The sequence below is a fragment of the Myotis yumanensis genome, unplaced genomic scaffold (genome assembly GCF_028538775.1).
Source record: "Myotis yumanensis isolate MYYU_CA2020_CCGP unplaced genomic scaffold, mMyoYum1.0.hap1 SCAF_19, whole genome shotgun sequence".
Lineage (NCBI taxonomy): Eukaryota > Metazoa > Chordata > Mammalia > Chiroptera > Vespertilionidae > Myotis > Myotis yumanensis.
Genome location: NW_027223770.1, coordinates 12,857,470 through 12,884,848, shown reverse-complemented (window position 1 = coordinate 12,884,848; position 27,379 = coordinate 12,857,470). Strand labels below are relative to the sequence as shown.

General features: G+C 42.6%; 1 protein-coding gene across 1 annotated transcript; it reads right to left on the bottom strand.

Annotated features, from left to right (window-relative positions):
• Window positions 1-462: 462 nt before the first annotated feature.
• CRKL (CRK like proto-oncogene, adaptor protein) lies at window positions 463-26,768 on the bottom strand. Its single transcript, XM_070400106.1, has 3 exons — window positions 25,952-26,768; window positions 14,773-15,238; window positions 463-3,969 (listed from the first exon to the last, which is right to left on the bottom strand). The coding sequence occupies exons 1-3, from the start codon at window positions 26,260-26,262 to the stop codon at window positions 3,835-3,837; spliced, it is 912 nt and encodes a 303-aa protein (XP_070256207.1). The 5' UTR covers window positions 26,263-26,768; the 3' UTR covers window positions 463-3,834.
• Between the last annotated feature and the right edge of the window lie 611 nt (window positions 26,769-27,379).

Here is a 27,379-nt window from a genome sequence, read left to right as displayed (position 1 = left end):
CCCAGAATTCATCAGGAGTCCCATGTACAGACAGGAACAGAAAAGGATTTTTAAAAGCCAGATATCATGCCCTGATCTGGGATGAGGCTACTCATTTTCTGTGACTTCTGTTTGAAACCATTCAACTCTGGCTAGCTCATGCTGAGCAAATATTTAAGAGGCCTTCAGATATGGTGACCTATTAGGGAAAACATCTAAGTTTACCTTGGTGATATAAAGTGTGGCAACTATTGCCCCATCCTCAGCAGGCCGAGATTAAGCACCAGCTGGTTTCTTCCGTGGGGAGGAGCTGTGGTGTGGAAGGGCTGATGTAAGATCCCATTCTATTTCGTGGTCAGTAGCAGGGCTGGGCTGCAGGACTCATGCTCCGTGAAGCACCTGGTGTTTCACCAGGAACTGCTAGGAGGCTGGTGGGGGCTGAGTACCTCCAGGCAGCACTGAGGAGACACCGAAACACTGAAGCTGCTGCCACCACCGGCTGATGCAAGTTTTATTGAGACAATGTACAAACAAGGCCATGGAAACAAGGGTTCTGATGCTGGGACCAGTAACGTAAAATGAAATACAAAAATAAAAAGGCACTAATCTGTTAAGAAAAGACACTCGATGTGTTCTAAGAATATAAGTAATTTAATACTGTTAATTTTATAGCACAAAATAAAACAAGCTATGATCCCAAAAAATAATTTTAAAAGCTTACACAGAAAATATTATTGCCTGAAATTTACGATCTTTAAGTTACAGGTCAAAAGAGTATTGTGTTGTTTTAAAACACACAGTGAAGACCGTCTAGAAGCAAGGCCACTGTTCCTCCTGCAGAGACAACGACCCTGTCTCAGAGAACTGTCCTTCTACTCCTTTAGAATAAACAACTAGCGCAGTGTCCACACTGTCAGCAGTTACCAGGGACATTGGTCTCCAGTCCCAGAGAGTGGAGTTTGAGGCAGACCTCAGTGGTGTCCACAGAAAACATTAGTCTTAGGTACTGTGTTAAAACAAGAATTCATTCATTTTTAAGAAGTTAATGAACATAATATTAAAGGATTAAATTATAAACACCTGGCACAAAAACACATCATCCCTTTTCAAAAATAAAATGTTCATTTTCCTCTGAGCAAACATTACAAGAGCAGTGGCCGTCTGTCTCGGCCCGCCTTGTCTGTAAACAGCTGTAAAAGAAAGTTAGCACAGTGCCAGGGATGCTTGAGCTCAAGGAGGGAGCAGCTGTCCTTCCCTCCTTTCAGCTTTCCAACCATGAGTAGAGAAGCCGTCTCCTCTGGGCCACTTTAAGTCGTCAAATGGCAGCCCAAGTGTCCTCCTCTTCGTTAACCGTGTCATCAGATGGTACCACACCATGCAGAAATGACAAGAATGACTCCTGTGTTGGAGGTCCTTCCCCAGGATAAATAAGTTTTGAATCAAACTGTCAATGTCCTTTAGTACGTAACTTGTTCACTTCCCAAGTGAGATAATTTAACATCCCAGTATTTTCTTACATGACAAACAGTAGAATAGAGCAAGTAGCAATAATGAACAATCCTAAAAGGAAGTGTGCCAGGAGGAAGGCAGCTCCTCAGAAGATTCACATCACTTTCTGAAGCAGTCTTCCCAGGCTGCTGGGAACCCAGGCATGAAAACAAGGCAGGGGTGCCGTTTTTTGTATGTTTAGTGTGAAAAAGAGAATTTCCCTGCCTGATTAAAAAACTAGTAAGGTTCTAAGTAAAAAAGGTGCTACTTTTGGCACATATCTTAAGAGCTCAGAACTCAAGGCTCACCTTATTTGAGGCTCCAAGTCAGACTTACTATGAAGCCAAATCTAGGTTGTGAGTGTTCTGATTCTGAAGTGCTCTACATGATGTGGGTCTTGCTATACTGATCAGCAGACATGGCTGAAAGGAAACCTTGCTTTCCAAAATGGCGTGTTACTTCTTATGTTCTGAGCCAACTATTGTCAAGAGGCAACTGCAATGGATGGGTACCTTCAGAGCCACAGTTTTCACTTGATTAGGAAGAGATGATTGTTGTCTTCTTTCAGGATAACTACAGACAGGCAGCCACGGTGTATTTTTTCCCAAATGACCATTAATTTTTTCACACAGGAGCACTATCAAGATTCTTTAATAATACGGTGTTACCTGCCTGATAGAATACTGAAAATTTTAAAGAAAATTTTATTTATTTATTTCTGATTTAAGGAAAAATTTAAATGATACAGAACTGCTCATTAGGTTGCTGCTACATCTCTAGGTCTGCTGTGTTCATTCTGAGCTGAGGCCCATCTTCACCAGTGTCTAGAAGGGAGAGCAGACTGAACTGCAAAAAGGTTCCAGCATTCTAGTTTGCTATAGCGATTTGTACCAGTTGGCTTGTATGAACAGGCCTCTTTCAGCTAACAGGGAAACTTTAACATCAAACTGGTAAATGGCCCAGCCGGTGTGGCTCAGTGGTTGAGCATCAACCCATGAACCAAGAGGTCACTGGTTCCATTCTCGGTTAGGGCATATGCCTAGGTTGCGGCTCGATCCCCAGTAGGGGGCGTGCAGGAGGCAGCCAATCAATGTTTCTCTCTCATTGATCTCTCTAGCCCTCGCTCATCCTCTCTCTGAAAATCAATAAAACATATTAAAAAACAAAACCTGGTAAATGATTAATGGTAAAATTAGTTAATGGTTCTCCCTAGTCACTAAAACATTAGACATCAAACGTATTAAGCAATTTCCAGACTCTACATTTTTTTTGCTTGAGAGCATCATGGGCACACAGACAGTAGAACCAGTATTAGCAGCACCATCTTTCTCTTGCAGCCTGGTGAGTCCAGGCTGTGGCAGGGAGGACTAGGCTTCAGAGAGAATTTAAAGATTCATTAATGTATTAGATGATTCTATGAACAACCTCCCTTTTTAAAGAAACTTAAGTCTTATACCTTAAAGGGGTTTATTCACTGAACCACAGGACAGAAAACTGGCCAAGAACCCCCCTCCCCATATGCTTCTGTCATTGGCAAATAAGGTGGGAAGGTGGGCAAAGGTTTCCCCAAACCACCCTCCATATTGTTGCTGTTGGGGACAATGTAATCCAAGAAGTTGCCTACACAGCTTGGCACACCACGACTGCTGATTTTTTGGGTGTTGTTTGCTATATGGCTAAAAGATACCACTGCCAACCAAGACAATAGAGGCCTCCATTTCAGGTTTGTATTTTCATTTCCTCAGTTACAGTAGCTTCAGTTTGGAAGCTGAGAGAAACGTGTCATTCCTTGTGATATCACAAAAATCCAATGTGCTACTTAAAAGCCTGTTCAGAACACACAAGTCTAATTAAGTCTTCCAAAACCAAACCAAAAGAAAAAAAGAGAAGAGCCAGATATGGGGAGTTTAGGACAGAATTTCCTCTTCTTTAAGGTTCACTTGCTCTGCTCTTTAAAGAAAAAACAAACTAGAACTGAGCCGCTGCTTTGTGGAACAGTAATGTGCAATGTCTCGCCATGGCCTCAAGCTTTCTCTGATGAACATGACAGAATCAATCACAAGTACAACAGGGCAGTGATGAGAAGGACCCTTCCCTCGTCAACTTCTTTCCATTTGTGTGCTTCCACCAGTATTTCCAGTTTATGATCCAAAAGAACTCTAAAATCCGCTACTCTTTGACAATACAACTATGATACAAATGCCGAGGCAGCCACTGTGTGCATTCCAAACATGTATGAGACCGCCAGTCTGCAGAAAGCTGGACTTCGGCAATGCAGTGTAACTTGCCTATGAAATAGAATGCTTTCCCTCAAGGAGACTATGATGGATAGAATAACTAAGCAGTAGAAAACAGGGCCAACGGCAATCACTCATTTTCATCTGGGTTTTGAGGGTCAAAGATTTTGACGTGCGTAAAAGGAAAAAGCCCTTTGCGCCCATTCACTTCACCTTCCCACTGGCCATTTATGTTCATCCTTGTGACTTTCACAATATCACCAACCTGTAAGAATGGAGAAAGAAGACAAATCAGCATGTTCTCTGCAAACAAAGAAAAGAGAAAGTTAACATTAAATCACCCACACTCTCCTATCCAAAGGAAACTATACATTTTTTTTAGGACTCAACTTACATGATCAGCCATTTTAAGAAAGCACTAACTTAAAGAAATAACTCCCTTTATGGGGTTGGGGATGGGAGGGAGGGTTGGAAACACCAGTTGCATAGGAGACTAAGTATCTCCACACAAGCCATTGAGAAGCAGACAATTTAACATTTTGTCAATGTCTACCAAGTTTGGAAACTTGGTAATTTTGCCCTGATGTGACTATATCCTATATAATAAAGTCTAATATGCAAATTGCCGGCCAACCGCCCCTAGCCCTTTCTCCCCGGCCCTGATCAGGGTGGGCTGGCTGGACCCCACCAGTGCATGAATTCGTGCACCGGGCCTCTAGTATCAATATAAAAAGGGATCATGCTGCAAAGAGCTGAGGGAAAGGCCCAAACAGGATGGAAAAGGAAATGAGCCAGAGTATGCAGCACAGGCCTGGGTTTCTAATTCAATGGACACTATATGTCAGGTGTGTGGCCACATTTTCAGAGATTTCTACCTGCAGGGCTCCTTTAGACATGTCCCCTTGACCTCCTGTCAACATACACATCCTGTAAGGTAGGCCTGGATAAAAGATCCACAGACTGGAACCCTCCTCAAGGTCACAGGCTGGTCTACCATGAAGCAGGGGTACAATGCCAGGCAGTACTCAGTGCTGGCCACTTGTGTCCTTGTCACCTTCTACAGTGCAAAGGCAGCAGGACCCACCAGCGCTTAGGACCACCCTGCCTCCCCTCCAGGGCTTTTCTCACCAAGACACCATCTGCCTTTAATGTCTTATCTTTCCCCTGGGAATGGCTGCCATGAGTTTTCTGCCTTCCCATCCTTCATTGTTTGATTTTATCATTCTACTTGTTCACTGGGATTATGGGCCCAGCCATATAGAACGACTCATAATTCCCCAAACCTTCTGAGAAATAAGACTGCAGTCACTACATTTCCATGGAAAAAAACAAACTATTACCAAATGGAACGTCTCATCTTATGGAAACTGGCTTATTTTGAGTACCTACCAAAATGACAATGGAAAAAAGAACTTTATCCCTTGAAGCTCCCTGGTTAGAACACTATAAATTCAATTAAATTTTTTTTTAAGTTTTCTGTCTGAATTCTGACTCAAACTCCTTTATTTAGAGAACCACCAATTCAACAATTGCAGGATGGTTTGTAAAGAGTTATTCTGATAATTAATAATTAGATATTAACACTGAAAAGTTCTAAGACAAAAACAAAATGTACTTTTGTATTCAGATTTTTATGTATATGAGAAAAACAAGATGTAAAAGCCAAATAACTGCATGTATATAAATTAAGTTATTATAGTCAATGTCACAGGCTCAACTGAACCACCTAAATTGTTTGAATAATTAAAAAAGGCATGTTTTCCCTGGCTTTGCCTTAAAATAAAATAAAAATTTGGAGGTGAGAGTACATTTATTTAATATAAGAATTAAGCTTTAAAATATCTGGGACATACTAAAGACTTCTGAAATACAGATTATTTTAAGACTAGTGTTTGGAGTCCACGTATTGCTCACCCTCTCCAAGTCACAATTTTTTATTTACAGATAGTAGAAAGAGAAATGTCTTTGTTACTCAAAACTAAGACAATCACACAAATGTTTTTGTAATTGTGAAAAAATTTCTATTCTTTGAAGTAGACCAAGGACTTAGTTTTATAACTTATATTTCCTTTCCCTATCATACAGAAGCCATGAAACAGAAAAACTTCAAAATCATTTCCATTTCTAGTAGGGACATATTTCAGATCTGCATATAAGGAAAACTCCATTGTGAATGAGAACCCTGAGTTACAGTAGAGTACAGAAATCACATAGCTGGAAGCTGAAGTTGGTGAAAATCTGGAATCATGACTTCTGTCCAATCTAATCATCTTATTCTATTTTTTAAAAAAGGAACATTTAAGCACCACATAAGACAAAATAATGCTTATTTAATAACACAAAAATTAAAATCAACCCTGGGTGAGCAGAGAGAATACTTCTGTAGGCAGGAGCTACTGGGATGCCACAAATCATAGGCCCTACAGCTGGACCACACTCTGATTTTCTTAATCTCTGCACTACATCTCCCCAGAGCCTTGGCCTCCTTAAGCCTTTCAGTGCAGGAACTTGCTGTATTGTTGCTTGGAATACAATGAGGCCATCGAGATGAGGAGCTTCACTGTCTTGCTTTACTCTCTAACATATGATTGATCATATTCTTTCCTCATTCCCTTTTTGCCCAAGAAAAAAGGTTACCTTTTTATTTTAGTTAATCCTCACCGGAGGATATTTTTCCATTGATTTTCAGAGAGTGGAAGGAAGGAGGAGAGACAGAGAAACACTGATGTGAGAGAGACACATCGATTGGTTGCCAGTCCCACACACCCCAACCAAGGCCAGGGATTGAGCCTGCAACTCAGACCCATGCCCATGACCGTGAATCGAACCCGGGACTCTTCAGTCCGCAGGTTGACGCTCTATCCACTGAGTCAAAAGGGCTAGGGCCCATTTTAAACATAATGAAATAGCCATAGCTGGTTTGGCTCAGTGGATAGAGCGTCGGACTGCAGACTGAAGGGTCCTGGGTTCAATTCCAGTCAAGGGCACATGCCCGGGTTGCGGGCTCAATCCCCAGTAGGAGGTGTGCAGGAGGAAACCAATCAACGATTCTCTCTCATCATTGATGTTTCTCTCTCCCTCTCCCTCTCTGAAATCAATTAAAATATATTAAAAAATAATGAAATAGAAATGAAAACTCATGGATAGAAAGCTATTGACATCATTACCAATTAATTTATATATATATATTATTAATAATTATACTTCCAGAAAACACAATATAATTAATGTATTAAAAGAAACATACAAAAAGGCAAGGACAAATAAGTGGGTGTTGTGGGTGTATACCTGTAGAGAGGGTTTAGTGAGAGGGGAGAGGGATCAGGCAAACACCCAGGTGAACTCTGCTGTACTGAGGAACTATGGCGAGAGGGCACCTGGGCAGGCAGGCACTCAGAGCCAGACCCCAGATCCGACTCTGACAAGATAGTAAACAAAAGGCTACGGCAAGAATGAGCTGAGACTAAAAAGAAACAAAGCTACAGCTGGTGCTGATAGGTTTGTCAGATGACAGAATGGCTTCTCCCTGTGACTTAAGTTTTTGTTTGCCCACTTAAAAAATTATCTTTATTGTTGAAAGTATTACAGATGTCCCCTCCCTCTCTCTCCCCATTGAACCCCCTCCTCCCTACTCCCGTCCCCTCCACAGGCCTTTATCCCACTATTGTCTGTGTCTATGGGTTATGACATATGCATATAAGTTCTTTGATTGACCTCTTCCCTCCTGCCCCCTTCCCTTTGAGGATCCTCAGTATTTTGCATGTTTCTATGTCTCTGGGATCTATTTTGTCAGTTTATTTTTTTCATAGATTTCATATATAAGTGAGATCATGTGATACACGTCTTTTACTATTTGGCCCATTTCACTTAGCATTAATACTCTCCAGGTCGCCGAAACCGGTTTGGCTCAGTGGATAGAGCGTCGGCCTGCGGACTGAAAGGTCCCAGGTTCGATTCCGGTCAAGGGCATGTACCTGGGTTGCAGGCACATCCCCAGTAGGAGATGTGCAGGAGGCAGCTGATCGATGTTTCTCTCTCATCGATGTTTCTGACTCTCTATCTCTCTCCCTTCCTCTCTGTAAAAAATCAATAAAATATATTTAAAAAAAAAAAAAAATACTCTCCAGGTCTCTCCATGCTGTCTCAAGGTTAAGAGATGCCTATCTTTTACAGATGCATTGTATTCCACTGTGTAAATATACCAGTTTTTTTAAATCTATTCATCTACTGATGGGCAGTAAGTATCTTGAGAATGTTGGTGAGGCCACACAAAGAACTCTTGAGCATCATAAAAAGAATATTCACCAAAAATGAAAGGATGTCCTTATACTGATAAGAACAGATATCTAAGTATTGACCAAACACAATGGCAAGCAGGAATAAGAGTCCAAAAGTGGTCTCTTTATATATAAAAGGCTAAGCACCCTAGCTGATTTAGCTCAGTGGATAGAATGTTGGCTTGCAGACTGAAGAGTCCCAGGTTAGGTTTGATTCCGGTCAAGGGAACATGCTGGGCTGTGGGCTCAATCCCAGTAGGGGGTGTGCAGGAGGCAGGTGATTCATGATTCTCTCTAATCATTGATGTTCCTATCTCTCTCTTCCCCTCCCTTCCTCTCTGCAATCAATAAAAAATATATAAATTAAAAAAAGAAAAAAAGTAAAAAGGCTAAGCGACCATCCGACCAGTAGTATGACATACACTGACCACGAGAAGGCAGACGCTCAACACAGGAGCCGCCGAGCTGCAGTAACTTGGCATCGGTGGTCCTGACACACCCTGGAACCAGAAAGGAGGGAGCCTGATTCCGGGGCGCATCACCCAAGAACCACCTTCTTGCAGTCTGGGACCCCTCGGGGGATATCATAGAGACAGTTTTGACCTGATCCCCACAGGCCAGGCCAAGGGACCCCACCTACTACAGGGACCTCGCTCACTCCGCAGATGCCCTTGGAGCCAAGGCGCCACTGGGGAAGAACCTCAGGAGGTTGGCTCCAGGGCATGTCCAGCCCATCTCCCCCAGTTCTGCCGGCCACCTTCTAATTAATTTCCTCTCAATGTGCACGAATCCATGCACCGGGACACTAGAATTACATTTATAGGACAGTAGCAAACCTACGAAGAGTCAAGTCTCCTGGTTTTTGTTAAAACAGGGACGATGGCAAATTCTACAATACTTAAAAGGTGAGCTTGAAATAAAACCTGGACAAAATTCTGGATACAATTAGCAAAATATAGTTTACAAAGATGAGAATGGGAAATGGGGCATTTAGAAGGCAGCATGGACTCAGCCAAGAACAAGTCCCGCCAGACCATAACCTCATTGTCTTTTTTTTAGATGAGACATAGGTCAGGAGAGGCTGAAGAGGAGGATTTAGTACAATGATCTGGATTGTGCTTTTATGAATTTTGCAGTTAATATGAACCTGGGGAAGGAGGGATCAATATGCTAGAAAACACAATCAGGATTTTAAAATATTCAAAAGTGTACAGATGATCTAAGACCAAATAGAAAAAAACAAAAAACCCTGGAGGGACAGCCATAGAGCAACACACTTAAGTCCAAATGGGTTAGGCCCGTGGTCGGCAAACTGTGGCTCGTGAGCCATATGCAGCTCTTTGGCCCCTTGAGTGTGGCTCTTCCTAAGCCTTAGGAGTACTCTAATTAAGTTAATAACAATGTACCTACCCATATAGTTTAAGTTTAAAAAATTTGGCTCTCAAAAGAAATTTCAATCATTGTACTGTTGATATTTGGCTCTGTTGACTAATGAGTTTGCTGACCACTGGGTTAGGCAAATACAGTAAGAGGAATTGTAGTGGTGTGTTTCTCTCTGATGGAAGAGAAAGAACGTGAGGAATTTCTTAACTACTTAAGTCACCCCATATGGGAGGAAACACATCGTGAGACCGTCTCAGAAGTCCACAAGAACAGAGACCTTTTGCTTTGTTCACTGCTCTACTCCAACTCCTGAACAATGCCTGCCACATAATATGCCCTAGCTGGCTGACATGGCTGGGCTAGGTTCAAATCTCAAAGATTCAAACCTTTGCTGAAGGAGCGAATGCTCAGGATGTTTCCGAGTTGAGATAGGAGAGCCAATGGATCTCAACGCAGTAGAAAGCTAAAAAATCACTAGGAAGATCGTTAGACTAAATATTATTACAACTTTAATAAGAAAAAAAATTATTACAACTTGCCTTCTTCTTTTAATTAATTTTAAAATATGGTTTTGTTGATTTTTAGAGAGAGAGAGAGAGAGAGAGAGAGAGAGAGAAACATCAGTGAGAGAAAAACATCATTGATTGACTGCCTCCTGCATACACCCCTACTAGGGACTGAGCCCTGACCTGGAATCGAACTGGTGCTGAGCTGCACTATCTGGGCTGCTTCTTTATTTTTTAATCCTCACCAGAGGACATGTTTAGAGAGTGAAATAGAGAGAGGGAGAGGAAGATGGAGAGAGGTTAAGCTCCTTGGTAGCAGGACCCTGCAAGATACCCCTCACAGGTTGTCTGCATGAATGGATAATTAATGAACAAACTAGCATCAACTCTTGAGTCAAGGTGCCTTTTAGGCTCAAAGAATTTAAGTAACCTGTCCAAGATCACACCAGGGAAAACCAGGACTTGAATGAGGATCCAAGATCTTTCCTAACCATCTTGCTTCTCTACTGTGTCACAGAATATAATTTTGACTATAGGTATTTCATGACAATAGCACCCTTTTTCCAAACATTATCTTCTGGCCAATGATCTACTTTTGGAAAAGGCTACACTGCTTCCCTCAATCTAAGAATGTTCTTGTAGGGTGTAACTTGTTTCCCAGGAGCCTTTCCAGCCCTATTGTATCAAGGGCATGGGAGAGCTGCTTTCAAGGAGTAGGGACACCCACTATGATCCACCTTACAAAGGTATCAACTGTTCCCTTTCAAATCAAATCCCAAAGATCAACATGCTTCTTAAAAAGAGGTGAACATGCCTTAGCTGTTTTTGCTCAGTGGATAGAGCATCGGCCTGAGATTGAAGGGTCCCGGGCTCCATCCCCAGTAGGGGGCGTGCAGGAGGCAGCTGATCAACGATTCTCTCTCATCGATGTTTCTCTCTCTCCCTTTCCCTTTCCTCTCTGAAATCAATTTAAAAAAAAAAAGTGAGGAAAGAGAGGAAAATGGCTAAACACAGATCTATTTTTAAAAATCTACTTGCAAGAAATGTTCTTTTGAAAATCGAGTTTATGAAAAATATAGGCAGTCCTTGGGTAACGTCAGACTTGACGTATGTCGTTGCCATCTCCCATTTACAGTATTCATATAAAAAAAAAGTTCTGTTGTTTTGATGTATGTGCTTTATGTTTTTTATTATTTATTTACCACAAGTAAAGCTCAGGAATTGTTATCTTTCTTTTAAATTTTTTTTACTGTTTCACTTCATTACTGCTGTGTATGTGCTCCATGTGAGTGACATAGGTGCTTATGTAGGTGGGTTCCGACTTATGGCAAAAAATTGTGTTACATTGAGCCACAGGAATGGATCTCCGATGTAACCCGAGGACCTACTGTACTTGTGAAATAAAGTTCACTTAAGCCCTCATTGTTCTCTGTAATATTATCAAGGGGAATATGAAGCTTCAATTACTAGTACATTTTGTTCTATTTGTCTCACTTTTTTCATTTGAATTTTAATACCTTTTCTGGTAACCTAATTGCAACAGTCCCAAGAGAGTTGTTTTTAACAAGACTAGATAGGCACCACTAAGTTTTATAAGATAACACAATTCACCGAAATATTCACATACAAAAAAATATTCACTTATGCTATTGTAAGTCTAATTTAAATATACAGAATGAGAAATACCATTAAGTAGAATTTGGCAAAGGTATATTTCTTGAGTCCCACTTACACTCTCCATAAAATATCAAAATGAGACTTTGACAAGGCTTACATGGCTGGGCTAGTGTCATGAGGAGGCTCAGGTATGGAGACCTCTCTTTGGGTCTGATAGACTGAGAGAGCTAAGTAATGGCCAAGTATATGTGTTATCTTAAAATATACATCATTAACCAGACAGGCTTTCTCCTCCTCTTGATCTCTTTAAGGTCCTTACCTATGTATCCACTGACCAAGTCTAAGTGATCCCCTCTATAGCACCTGATTTTCCTCTCTACAATCCCCTGGGCACACACTCCAAAGAATGCACCGAATACGGGTTTCTAAAACATGTATCTTGGAGCCAGAGGCCAGCAGGCAGGTGTCCTAAATGGAGAGACTTTAAACACTAGCTCAGGTAAGAACCCAATTCCCAACTTCCTTTATGGGTCTTAGAATTCTGACTGCAGTCTTTTTTTTTTTTTTTTTTTTAAATGTATTTTTATTGATTTCAGAGAGGCAGGGAGAGGGAAATAGAGATAGAAACATCAATGATGAGAGGGAATCACCGATCGGCTGTCTCCTGCATGCCCCCCACTGGGGACTGATCCTGCAACCCAGGCATGTGCCCTTGGCTGGAGTCGAACTCGGGACCCTTCAGTCCACAGGCCAACGCTCTGTCCACTGAGCCAAAACAGCTAGGGCTCTGACTGCAGTCTTATCCCCAAGGTTCTCACCCGAATGTGCCAAGTTACACCAACTCTCTGAATTCTAGCTCCCTACTACTCCTAGGATGAAATGACAGATGTGAAAATAGCTCAGAAGGCAGAAACCACTATGTAAACTAGAAGGTATTTTTAAAAAATATATTTTTATTTATTTCAGAGAGGAAGGGAGAGGGAGAGAATCACTGATTGGCTGCTTCCTGCATGCCCCACACTGGGGACTGAGCCCACAATGCAGGCATGTGCCCAGACTAGGAACCGTGACCTCCTAGTTCATAGGTCGACACTCAACCACTGAGCCATGCTGGGTGCAAACTAGAAAGTATTAAGAGCCCAGTACACAAGTTATTTTAGGGTGTTGAGGAGTACACTAGGCTAGACATGTGTACCTGTGCAAGGGTAGATCTGTGTGAGATGAGAAAACCAGAAGGTCTACTCAGAGAGGACTCTTATCTGTGGAGGTGGCTTCTTCTGCCACAAGCCTCACTTTTTCCTCATAGCCAAGATGAGAGGGAAAAGTAACCATGGACTTTGAAACAAACCTTCAGGTGTAGTTTACTGAGATATGACTCCTGATCTAGAAAATACTGAGAATAACCAGTGAAAAATATACACAAAACAAATTATAGCTACCTTTTATCTGTGGGTACAATGTTTTATGGGTTAAGTTTTGCTTTTTTTTTGAAGCAACAGGCTCCACTACTTCATCCTTCTGCTGTGCACCTAGGCCAGTGGTTGGCAAACCACATGTGGCTCTTTGGCCCCTTGAGTGTGGCTCTTCCACAAAATACCACATGCAGGTGCACATGTACAGTGCAATTGAAACTTCGTGGCCCATGTGCAGAAGTCGGTATTTTGTGGAAGAGCCACACTCAAGGGGCCAAAGAGCTTCATGTGGCTCGCGAACCGCAGTTTGCCGACCACTGACCTAGGCTATCTCCCTGCTTTGATCCTGAGGTAAATACACAGAGGACAATCACTAATTTAATCTGTTTCTCCAACACATATGCAATTTGATATTAAAGAATATTCAGCCCCACCAGTGTGGCTCAGTGGTTGAGCATCGACCTATGAACCAGGAGGTCATGGTTTGATTCCTGGTCAGGGCACATGCCCAGGTTGCGCACTCGGGCCCCAGTGTGGGGCATGGAGGAGGCAGCTAACCTCTCATCACTGATGTTTCTATCTCTCTCTCCCTCTCCTTCCTCTCTGAAGTCAATAAAAATGTACTTTAAAATGTTTAAGTTCTATTTCATGCTATTATAATTTACAAAATCTCTCATAAGTAAGATCTGAGACATTTACCAGAGGCCTGGTGCACGAAATTTGTGTTTGGGGGTGGGGGGGTGTATGTGTGTGTCCCTCAGCCCAGCCTGCACCCTCTCCAATCTGGGACATCCCTTTCACAATCAAGGACTGCTGGCTCCCAACCGCTTGCCTGCCTGCCTGCCTGTCTTATTGCCCATAACTGCTTCTGCCTGCCAGCCTGATCACCCCCTAACCACTCTCCTGCCAGCTGGATTGATGCCTAACTGCTCCCCTGCTGGCCTGATTGCCCCTAACTGCCCTCCCCTGCCAGCCTGGTCACTCCCAACTGCCCTCCCCTGCTGGCCTGATTGCCCACAACTGCCCTCCCCCGCTGACCATCTTGTGTGTTGGAGTGAGGGTCATTTTGCATATTACCTCTTTATTATATAGGATTGACTGGGTAGCTCAGTTGGTTAGAGCAGCGGTTGCCAACCTTTTGGATCTCATGGACCACCAGTGGTCCGCAGACCACCAGTTGGCAACTGCTGCTCCAAAGGTTTCCTTAACCAGCGGTTGCCAACCTTTCAGACCTCACAGACCACCAGTGGTATGTGGACCACCAGTTTGTGACCGCTGGGTTAGAGCACCATCCCGCTATGCCAAGGCTGCAAGTTCAATCCCCGGCCAAGGCACACATAAGAATCAACCAATGAATGCATAAACATATGGAACAACAAATCTCTCTCTCTCTCTCTCTCTCTCTCTTTTCTCCTCTCTAAAATCATTAACTAAATGAAAACATTAAAAAAGAAAAAAATTCCTCTGCCTTACCAAAGAGAAATTCTAAGACATTTATTCATATTTCTCTTCAACTCAACTAACCACATTAGAAATATGAAAATGTATAAGTGGTTATGTGTCTGTCTACCGATGTCATCTCTAGGTCATGGGTCTTTCTTAACTATCATCTTTCCTTATTGGAAAGAAAACTGACTACTGTGAAATGAAATCTATGAGTCTTTGGGAACAGAAAATAGAGCAAGCAGGTTGAGATCTTGGAAGAAACAAGGAATAGAAAGGACAAAAGAATCATGTGGACTACTCACAGTGGATCTTCTAAGATCATCCAGTTCTCTTATTCTCGTAAATATAACTTTGCAGAAACAAAATTAAAATGAAAGATAAAAACTGAATGTCAAAGAACTCCAAAAACAACCTTAATAGATTTTACCTCTAATGCCAAGGCAGTCTTGTCATAAGCACAGGGAACTCTTTTCTGGACTGCTTTTGCAAAGACAGGTCCATTCTGTGTAGACGGCAATGGGTTGATTGCTGCCCCAGGAGTACTGGAAACTGCAGGTAGAGGAGTTGTGGTCTGAGGTTGAGCATATGCATGAGCAGGTTCTGGGATCCCATAACTGTTGGAATTCCTATTTCCATGCTTTCCATGTGGTGAGGATCGCACGAGCTTTTCAACATAAGGGACGGGAATCATCCCAATCCGGCCGTCCTTGTTCCGGGCACTCCACCACTGTTCTTCAGGCTTCTCTATTATCACCAGGATCTCACCTTTTTTAAAGGGCAGGTCTTCAGCATCATTCCCAAGAAAATCATAGAGAGTCCGTACATATTCCAGATTTTCTTCTGCTGTAGGCAGGTTGGGTGCTGATACAGATCCCATTGGTGGGCTTGGATACCTTGAGAAAGAAAATTACTTTAAGAGAAAAATCTTACTCTATACCAGTGTTTGCCCAACTTCTAAATAAACCATTCTCTATAATAAATTATCTCCCTCTTTAAATTAATTCCATCTCTGTAGTTAAGATGATTCTGTTGCACCGATTTACCATCATTTGTATTGCAACATAAGTCAATATCCTAAATATGCCCTTTTAAATTACATGCCAAATGCATACACACACATACACACCCCATATTTCTGTTTTACAGGAACCTTTTGTTTACACACAGTACCTGGCCTGAATTTATTAAAAACCTAGAGTAAGTTCAGTAGCTGTCTTCCTCAGGACCTTGTCATAACCACCACATACTCTCCCTCATGGTCTTAATCTTTGGCATGCATCCTGCACACTTCCATGGACACCCACAGAGAAGATGACAAAGACCTCTGTCTCTGTGTCCCTCACAATATAAAATGCACTACATTCCAAACTTACAAAGCCCTCATAGTACACCTTGTATAGGAATCATCACCTGAACATCCAAATGAAAGCATGTGAAAGTTTTCACTGCAAAACTCACAGGCAAGCCTTAGCTGGTTTGGCTCAGTGGATAAAGCGTTGGCCTGCGGATTGAAGGGTCCCCGGTTCAATTCCAGTCAAGGGCACATGCCCAGATTGTGGGCTTGATCCCCAGTAGGAAGCATACAGGAGGCAGTTGATCAATGATTCTCTCTCATCACTGATGTTTCTCTCTCTCTCCCTCTCCCTTCCTCTCTGAAATCAATGAAAATATATTTTAAAAAACATAAAACTCATGGGCAAGAGCTATCAGCTAAGCATCAGTCAGTCCACAGACAACACTCCCTTTGTTGTGCTCACAGATTCAATGTGTATTAGCCTAGTACAGTGGTCAGCAAACTGCGGTTCAAGAGCCATATGCGGCTCTTTGGCCCCTTGAGTGTGGCTCTTCCACAAAATACCGACTTCTGCGCATGGGCCACGACGTTTCAATCGCGCTGTACGTCTGTGTCCGCACGTAGTATTTTGTGGAAGAGCCACACTCAAGGGGCCAAAGAACTACAGGTGGCTGGCGAGCCGCAGTTTGCCGACCACTGGCCTAGTACATTGTTTAATGTACTCCCAGAGACAATTACACAAGCACAGTCCCCTGCTCTCCAACATTCCATTTGTAATGCTCCTGCGAAAGAAGTACAGAGGTCTCCACCATAGGTTCAAGAACTTGAGTGTTCTGAAAAGTTGTGAACACACCAAGTTTTATTTTTTATTTATTTTTATTCTTATATTACAACATTCAGCAAAAATAGAAAAACAAAAGATTTAAAAAATCCCATAGTTCCTGCTCTAATGTAGCTACAATTCTTCCCTTCTTCTCCCCTCCCACTTCATGACTTAAAAAAAAAAAAAAAAAAAAAAAAATCCTGTGAATGTCTGTGGCAGTTTTTCTGCCTAATACCACACCACAGGTGTTTCCCCACATCACTGGTCTTTTCAGGGCAGGATAACATTTCATTCTGGGAGCCTGCTGCAATGAAGCATCCCTGTTTTACTGGATACTTAGGTTTTCTTTCTCCCTATTTAATCATCCACATCACAAATTCTTTTGACCTTATTTTCCCTATGCTGGATTTTTTTGTAAAGCCTTGATTCCCAGATTAAAGAACAGGAACATTTTCATGGCTCTTGGTACATACTTGCTACATGAAGACTTTCCAAAAGCAGTCTTCATGATTTGGTAAAGCTTGTATCTTTTTAATGTAAATTATTAGCTTCACAATCATCAGAATACCATGGTGATTAGGAGCTTGATTTAAAACATCAAAGGCCTTATTACTTACTAAGGGGCAAATTGCTTACTATCAACAGTACATCTAAAAAGAGATAGCAGGACCCTGGCTGGTGTTGCTCAGTTGTTAAGAGCATTGGCCTATGCTCCGAAGGGTTACGGGTTTGATTCCTGGTCAGGATGCTTACGGAGGCAACGGATTGATGTTTCTCTCTCACATCAATGTCTGTCTCTCTTCCTCTCCCAAATATATATTAAAAATATATATATATTTTTAAAAGAATCAGTTTGAAAAAGCACATCCTCTTTGAAATCTTCCCTAACACCTTAGTTGATCATACTTGCTTTTAAGCTCCCATGGTTTTATATTTTAATTTGTTCAAAGGCTAGAATCATGGTTTATTTGCATTATATGCTTTCAATCTAGTATTGGGCTTTGGTATAGAGTAGGCCTATATATGTTGAAATTTCTAATAAAATTAAAATGCCAAAGACACAGGGAAGCATTTCCCATTCCAGTTTCTATCCTTTTTTTCCTTCTGAAAACACAAAGGCTTTGCCATTCCAACTCCCTAAACCTGGTTTAATTCAGTTAGCAAAGGAAATCCTGGATTTGCCTTCCAAGACTCTTCACCTCAGCACTGATCCACTCATACTCTTAGCCATCATTCCAGACTAGCTGCTACATGCCTGGGCCCCAAATTACTTATGAGGATCTTAGCTCAGACTCTAGGACAGTGATGGCGAACCTTTTGAGCTCGGCGTGTCAGCATTTTGAAAAACCCTAACTTAACTCTGGCGCCGTGTCACATATAGAAATTTTTTGATATGTGCAACCATAGTAAAACAAAGACTTATATTTTTGATATTTATTTTATATATTTAAATGCCATTTAACAAAGAAAAATCAACCAAAAAAATGAGTTTGCATGTCACCTCTGACACGCGTGTCATAGGTTCGCCGTCCCTGCTCTAGGATAATCTGAACTACCACTAATAAGCACTGCCTCATTTTACTTATCAGAAATAACTAAAATATTTTAGCCTCAAGAAACCTTAGAAATAATCTAGTCCAACTATTAAGATCAAAGGAAAATTCTTTCTTAGATAAAAAAAATTCTCTAAATTTGAGTCTCAAACAAGAGATATGTCACAAATCAAATGGCTACCAGTATTTTACATGCTATGGGAACATAACTGGGCAAGCTTCCATTCCATTCCATGCATGACATTGTTCTTATATCTCATCTGAATTGAATTTAGATGATTTAAACTCCCGGTAAGAAGAAACTCAAAGGTTTATTCACAGTGTTGAATTCTATGCTAATCAAAATTACCGGTAATCCTTCTTCCCTATTAATTATAAAAGTCCAGATTTGAGTTCCCTTAAATATTTAGAACAGGGGCTGTGGAAGGAGGTGTGACCCTGCTGCCTGTGGTATCCTCTGGTCCATGCAGTCCTTGCTTTCTGCTTCACAGGTGTGAGGGTCCTCCTCTGGGCACTCAGGTTAGGCTGAGCATCCTTTTCCAGTTCTCCCACAGCTACTTGATCATATTAGGTAGCATGGAAATAGCCTTTATTATCAGTAAGCTCCATTTGTTGCTTCTTGTATGTGCTCTGATGGGGGATTGAACCCACAACCTTGGCCTATTGGGATGATGCTCTAACTAACTGAGCTACCCAGCCAGGACAGGACTATTGATTTAATGTTAGTTCCATATTACCAGGTACATACAATCTGCAAAGTCTGTTGAGTAAAAAACAGGATTTTCTCTAAGGGTCAACTTGCCTCAGTTTTAAAATGTTTACTTCTCATGATTTTTCTCCTAGCCTTCATACATAAACTAAAACTGGAAAAGCAAGTTATACAAAAAACACTTTCAAGTTTCTAAACCATGGGAAAATATAGTTCATATTTAAAAAATCCACTCAGACACTTTCTAAAACATTCTGTTGTTAAACTTGAAATAGCCTCTATTATATATATATAAAACACACTAGTGCTTACCTGACTACTAACTATAGCAATGCACAGAATGTTAAAATTGTTTGTATTCAAATGAAATGGAAGTGATTTGTAATATAAAAATTACATCCACATGCATAAAGAGAACCCTTTAGGGTTATTCAAAATTAATGAAAGCTGGCGGGAACACGGCCACATCTTTCTGACTTTCTTCCCTCTCAGGCATGCATCGCCTAAACTCTAAGAGTCCCTGAAAGACTTGCAACCAGGGGAGCAATGGGCAGTGGCAGCCCGTCTTGGGCTAACCCCCTGAACCTGTGTACAAGGCCCCTTTTCTCTGACTTTCCAGTGAGCCACAGCATCTCTGCCCAGATTCTCTCCTGTTGCTTGTTCTATCCTAAGGCCTTCCTTGTTTCACTGTCCCCAGCTTTGACAAATGTATTCCCAAAAAATGAATCAACAGCCGAAACCGGTTTGGCTCAGTGGATAGAGCGTCGGCCTGCACCTTGGTTGCGGGCACATCCCCAGTGGGGAGTGTGCAGGAGGCGGCTGATCGATGTTTCTCTCTCATCGATGTTTCTAACTCTCTATCTCTCCCCCTTCCTCTCTGTAAAAAATTAATAAAAAATATATTTTAAAAAAATGAATCAACAAAAAACAACAGACATGACACCTTTTGGGGGTTAAGTTTACCACAAATACAAAAAGCTTATTAATTATAGTAATAAAATAAACACAAATATACCAAATCATAGTTTCTTCCTTTCTCTTCCTATCATTTCCCCCTCCCCCACAATCAGGATCAATCTTATCTCCAAAACAGGCATTTTCACCAAGCTGTCTATTGAAGTCTACATATGTCATCAGTCACCATCATTTTGCATCTTGTAATGCCCCCAGGTTCAAACTCCTCCCATGGCACCCACTGAACTTATTATTTATTTATTGTTGACAATATTACAGATGTCTTCCATTTTCTCCCCTTTTGCCCCCCCTCTTCGGCCCCCCTTGCTCCACCCCAGGCCTTCCCCATGCTATTTTCTGTGTCCAAGGGCTATGCATATAAGTTTTTTGGTTAATCTCTTCCTGTTCCCTCCTACCTCACCCCACCACACTGAGATCTGTTATTCTGTTCCATGCATCTATACCTCTGGATCTATTTTGTTCATCAGTTTATTTTGTTCGTTAGATTCCACGTATGAGCGAGACCATGTAATATTTGTCTTTCTCGAACTGGCTTATTTTTCGCCTAGCATAATAGTCTCCCGGTCCATCCATGCTATCTCAAAGAGTAAGAAAGAGCTCCTTTTTTACAGTCGCATAGTATTCCATTGTGTAAATATACTACAGTTTTTTATCCATTCATCTACTGATGGGCACTTGAGCTGTTTCCAGATCTTACCTATTATAAATAATGCTGCTATAAACATAGGGGGCACCCACTGCACTTTAAATAAAATCCAATTTCCTTATCTTGACCATTGTATATCCAAACTCTTTACCTCTTCCTTTACTAATAAGAACCACACTCCAGCTTTAGCCAGTTTGGCTCAGTGTAGAGAGCAGTGATGGCGAACCTATGACACGCGTGTCAGAGGTGACACACGAACTATTTTTTTGGTTGATTTTTCTTTGTTAAATGGCATTTAAATATATAAAATAAATATCAAAAATATAAGTCTTTGTTTTACTATGGTTGCAAATATCAAAAAATTTCTATATGTGACACGGCGCCAGAGTTAAGTTAGGGTTTTTCAAAATGCTGACACGCCGAGCTCAAAAGGTTCGCCATCACTGGTATAGAGCGTCAGCCTGCCAACTCAAGGGTCCCAGGTTCGATTCCGGTCAAGGGAACAAGGCCGATTGCGGACTTGGTCCCCGGCAGGGGACGTGCAGGAGGCGGTCAATCAATAATTCCCTTTTATCATTGATGTTTCTCTCCCTTCCTCTCTGAAATCAATAAAAATATATTAAAAACAACAACAACAACAACCACACTCCAGCCCTGACTGAATGGTTCAGCTGATTAGAGCATAGTCCAGATATGTCAAGATTGTGAGTTTGATCTCCCATCAGGGTACATACAAGAAGCAATCAATGAATGCATAAATAAGTGGAACAACACATAGATGTTTCTCTCTCCCCTCCTTCCTCTCTCTAAAAAACAAAAACAAGGCAACCAACAAACAAAAACCCACAAATACAAACAAAATCAAATAACCACACTCCCAAAATACTGGTTGTCTTTCTCACCTCAAGATTTTGTTGTTGTTAATTTTCACCGAGGATATTTTTTCCCTTGATTTTTAGAGAGAGTAGAAGGGAGGGAGGGATCAGAGAGAGGAGGATGGGAGAAGAGATGTGAAAGAGACACATTGATTGGTTGCCTCCCCCCAAAACCCCAATTGGGGCTGGGGATCAAACCTGCAACCTAAGTAAGTGCCCTTGACCAGGAATAGAACCCGTGACCCTTCAGTGCTCTGGCCGATGTTCTAACCACTTAGCAACACTGGCCAGGGCTCACTTTAGGACTTTGTGCAAGCTCTACCCTATGCTTGGATGGTAATTCCCCTCCCTAGCTTAGGTCTTTCCAAGGCTTGCTCTTCTTTTCTACCCATAGGTAGTTTTTTTTTTTTTTAAATATATTTTATTGATTTTTTTACAGAGAGGAAGGGAGAGAGATAGAGAGTTAGAAACATCGATGAGAGAGAAACATCAATCAGCTGCCTTCTGCACATCTCCTACTGGGGATGTGCCCGCAACCCAGGTACATGCCCTTGACCGGAATCGAACCTGGGACCTTTCAGTCCGCAGGCCGACGCTCTATCCACTGAGCCAAACCGGTTTCGGCTACCCATAGGTAGTTTAGTTCTTTCTCTGACCATCGTACCTCAGGGAAGTTCCTTTCATTATATTATCTTGGCCTACGTTTATGTCCTTGGCAGCACTTATTAATCTTACATTTTATTTATCTTTTAACTTTTTATTGATTTTAGGGGGGAGAGAAACATTGATTTGTTGTTCCACTTATTTATTTATGTATTCATATTGGTTGATTCTTGTATATGCTCTGACCGGGGATTGAACTCCTAACCTTGGTATATAGGGATGATGCTCTAACTGAGCTACCCGGCCAGGCCCTTTTTTATTTTTTAGCCTGCCTCCAAATTCCACGATGGAGAAAGTATGTATGTCATCCATCTTTCCCAGTACCTATCACTGGGATAAAATTATCTTGTAAATATATGAATAAAAATATAAAATTAAAAATTAAGGAACAGCCCTGTGGCTCAGTTGGTTGGAACGCAGTCCTGTATATGAAAAGGCTGCGGTCGGGGCACATACCTAGGTTGCTACTTTGTTCAATCCCTGGTCCAGGTATGTACAGAAGGCAACTAATCGATGTTCTCTCTCACATCTATGTTTCTCTTTCTCTCTCTCTCTCTCTCAAAATCAATAAGCATATCCTCAGGTGAGGAATAATTTTAAAAAATGTTAAGGAGTATTCTAATTTAAAAAATCAACTAGAACAAAATAAGCACCAATTCTTAAATTCTGAGGAAGTCATACAGTTATGACCTTCTGCTAAGCAATAAACAAAAAATAAATGATTAGTCAAGGGGCATGAAATTCTGGCTTTAAGAGTTCAGTTTCTGCCGAAACTGGTTTGGCTCAGTGGATAGAGTGTCAGCCTGCGGACTGAAAGGTCCCGGGTTCGATTCCAGTCAAGGGCATGTACCTGGGTTGCAGGCACAACCCCAGTGGGAGATGTGCAGGAGGCAGCTGGTCGATGTTTCTCTCTCATCGATGTTTCTAACTCTCTATCTCTCTCCCTTCCTCTCTGTAAAAAATCAATAAAATATATTAAAAAAAAAAAAAAGAGTTCAGTTTCTGCCCTAGCCTATTTGGCTCAGTGGATAGAGCATCGGGCCTGCGGACTGAAGGGTCCCAGGTTCGATTCCAGTCAAGAGCATAAGCTCGGGTTGCGGTTGCGATTGCGGGCTCGATCCCCAGTAGGGGCTGTGTAGGATGCAGCCAATCAATGATTCTCATCATTGATGTTTCTCTCTCTCTCTTCCTTTCTGATAGCAATAAAAATTTATTTAAAAAAAGAGCTCAGTTTTGATGCCTAATAAGCTAAACTACTTAATTTATCTTGTTCAGGCCAAGAAGAATTACACTGATTTTTCCATCGGGCCAAGGTTGGAGAAACTAGCCTCTAGTTTTCTACAAAGGCTAATGCTAATAACATCAAACCTAATCCATAAATTTCAGGGTTGGGAGAGGCAATCCAAAGACTCGGTGTAACAAAGTATACACGTCAGGATCTAATTCAACCAGCACTGAAAGGCCTATGAGAGATATCAGGGAAATTAAAAAGCTAAATTACGACATGCCTGGGATGGAGGGCATAGAGAAGGAGAAACAATTAAAGCTGAATTTGAGGGGGAGGGTCAGGGAAAGGCCCTATTATTTGTGAGAAGCCTGGAACAACAGGTAGGCTTTCAATAGGTGAGGAGTGGGTGGAGTTAGGCAGCCAACCAAGAGCCAACAGCCTAAACAAAGGTTCCCAGGGAATGAGTGAGAGGACTAACAGGGCTGCATCAAGCTAGGAGAGGCAGTAAGCAAAGATATCAAAGATAGATTTGGTATTTGGGAAGACAGTATAAGAAAAATTTGGAGTAGTTTTTTTGTGGGTAGCAGGAAGCCACTGCAGCATGCATATTCCTTTTTCTTCCTCTAGAAGGGTATCAAGCCATTTATTTACTCAAACTTTTTGGAACAGCTGTATTATATAGTACCTGTCACCTCAAAGTAAGCACAATGCCTTGCACATAGTGTGGCTTAAAAAAATGCCTGAAATTAATGATATAATTCACCTTCCCAAGTTAGGGAAGTCATTTCCTAAAATGTTACAAAATCTTATTACAGTGGGTTCTAAGATTCTCTCCAACTCCTTATATTGTAATTATACTGTGCTCAGAGTTGAGTCCAGTTACTAGCATCTTCAGGGACCTGAAGTTTCACCAATCAGATTCTTCTGTGTCTAGGTATTTGTTATAGAGTATTTGATTTATAACCGCTTTCTCCCATTTTTTAAAGTCTATTTACGGGACTCTTTCCCGCTCCCCACATGGAAGTCTGTACTTGTTCTTCAATAAATTTCCACCTTTGCTATTTAAAAAAAAAAGTCTATTTAGTTCAGTAGTTAATCTTATAGCCATTATACTGCCATGGCTTTGTTTCTTCTCTCTATTCCATAGAAGCAACACAGGTGAAGCATCCAATGACTGCTCCTTAATAGCTTGTAATGTTTAAAGGTCATAGCAATATCTTGTAAGCAAATCTATAAAATCGAAAACATTTCATCCCCCCAAAACCTTTAAAAATAGATGTTTAAGAAACAAATTGGGCAGTGCAATATCTCTTATTTTCACCTCAAATTTGGCATAACTTAAATAGAAAAAAAACCTCTGATAAAATACTAAGGCAAATTAAAGCAAATAATCAAATAAAAGAATGAATCACCCTGCAGGTGTGGCTTAGTGGTTGCACATCGACCTATGATCCAGGTCATGGTTGGATTCCTGGTCAGGGCACATGCTGGGGTTTCCAGCTCAATCCCCAGGAAGGGGAGTGCAGGAGGCAGCAGATCAGTGATTCTCATCATTGATGTGTGTGTCCCCCCCCCCCCCCCCCCCGCCAAACCAATAAAAATATACATATTTTATTTTATTTATTTTTTAAATATATCTTTATTGATTTCAGAGAGGAAAGGAGAGGGACAGAGAGTTAGAAACATCGATAATGAGAGAGAAACATTGATCAGCTGCCTCCTGCACACCTCGTCCTGGGGATGTGCCCACAACCAAGGTACATGCCCTTGACTGGAATCGAACCTGGAACCCTTCAGTCCGCAGGCCGATACTCTATCCACTGAGCCAAACTGCTCAGGGCAAAAATATACATATTTTAAAAAGAATGTATTTACTTGGAAAAGGCAATGCTTGATGCTCAGTGTCACTTAGGGTTCTTAACTTTAAAAACAGATATTAAGTCATTAGCCTTGATATAAAAAGTACATTTAAAAATCAAGCAGGATATAAAGAAAATGTCAATCAAAAATTCCCCTTACAGTAGTAAGTAAACATTCTAATCTTACTTTGCCTTGTAATTTAATCAAATGAAGTTAACCTATTAACGGTCCAGCTTTAAGAAAAACTATAAAATAAAATAAAAATTTAAAAGTCCTCACTGAAACCAATATGCCCTCTTTTCAAGTTTTTGCATTTAATGTATGATATAATAGGTGTCTGTCTATTTCAAACTTGGCACCAAGCTATTAATATACAATTCTGATATTTCAGTTAAAGGGTTTTGTTTCTAAATGCTAAAGCATTTTAATTTGTCAAAGGCTGCTGGACAGAAGAAGTTCTTAACTTGGCTTTCAGAAATCTGCAGGAATCCAAGAACCTTGAATGGTGTGCAAACGTGTGTGTACATGCATTTTTGGGGAGAGGGAGGATGCCACGGCTATCTTCAGATTCTCAAATAAGTCTATGGTCCAAAAAAAGGTAAAAACAAAAACAAAACAAAACAAACCCAAACTCCTGAACAACAAAACCCTGCTTTCATATGATAACCAAATAGGGAACGTGACGAACGGCAATAAAAAAAACAAAACAAATACGTACATTTTAATTTTTAACTATGCAACCGCCATTAACATGTTTAAGACGCATCCCCCTCAGCCAGTGACCCAGATCCTGACACTAGCCTTCCATTCGGAATGCCTTCTGGACAATAATTTGCTTCTGAAGAGGGGGAAACGAGTTCATTCATAAACACACACACACACACACACACACACACACACACACTCTTTTGGATCGACCCCATGCACCAACCCAGCCAGCCACTGTCGACCCTCCTGGGAGGTCGGGTGGGCTCGCGTACCTGGGCGCAGGCTCGATGAGGGTGGTGGTGTCCAGGTAGTGAATCTTGTAGAACTCCAGCAGGGCCGGCAAGTGGTCAAACTCCTGGTCCCCGATCTTAAAACGGCGGTTGGGCAGTGAGTTGATGATGTAGTGGGAGACTCGCGAGTTCTCGGACACCGACAGCACATAGTCCCCGGGGCAGGTGGAGGAGTCGCGGACGAGGAACACGCCGTGGCGCTGGCCCTGGAGCCGGTTCTGCGCCTCCTGGCGAGACACCGGCCCCATGTACCAGGAGGAGCGGTCTGAGGAGTCGAACCTGGCGGAGGACATGGTGTCGGGCCGAGGCTCTGGGCCGGGTCGGGGCGGCGGCTGCTCTCGCCTGCTCTGGACGCCTTCGCCCGGCAGACGGCTTCGGGCACGAAGAAGGGCCTCTCGGCACACCTCGAGGCGCGCTTAGAGGACCGAGCCAGCACCTTCCTCTCGGCTCCGGGTCCGCAGCATCCTCCGCCTTCGCCCGCCTGCTCCGGGGCCTCCTCACGGAAGGAGCCGGCTTGGGAATGCGGACCAGAGCCCGAGGTCGGGGCGGGCGAAGCCGAGCCGCAGCGGAGGCCGCCCCGGGGTTCTCGGGCTGCCCCACGTCCTGGGGTGCCTCCCTCCACTCACTCCTGGCCTGAAACGCGCCGGCTCCGCACCCCTAAGGCTTTACACCGACCCCAGCGGCCACACCAAGCGCCGAACTCCAAGAAGCGTCGCGCCTCCAGGGTGGTTTTGCCTCGCCGGTTCCCAAGAGCCACAGCAACAAAATGGCGGACGCGGGAGAAGCTGCCAGCCACCTCCCCCTCCGCTCAGCGCGCTCGGTCTGCGCACGCGCGGTCTCCGCTCCCAGCTGCCGCCGGAGCCCTCCCCGTGACGTTTAGCGGTTCAGCCAATCAGGAGCGTGATCGTGACGGTCGGGGCGTGAGCCGCTCGCTCAGGCTCCCGCGTTCCGGGAGGAGGCGGAGGCGTTGGCGGCGGCGGGCACTCCCTTCTTGGGTCGTGGTACGCCGCCGGGGGCGCTGCCACTCCCGGGTCTCCTAGCGCTGGCAGGGAAACAGCTGGAGCCGAGAGGGAGCGGCGTTTCGAAACCTGCTTGGGGAACAAAGCGTAGCTTGCGAGCCCGAATCTTGGGCCAGGGAGGCGTGGCCCTGAGGTGACCCGGCCGGCCGAGGGGGTGGGGCCGGATAGCCTGCAGGGGCTCGGGAAGGAGATGACCGCGGGGGCTGAAGCGACCACAGATGAAGATTGGGTGACCCCGGCCCGAGGTGGCCTGGTAGGCTAAGGAACACGGAGTGGCCAGACAACCCGACAGGCACAAGTGGGGTGGTGAAGGTCGGATGAACCAGGATTAAGTGGTCTAGGAAGTACAGCCTGAGGTAATGTGGTCATCATCGTCGCTGAATTAATGCAA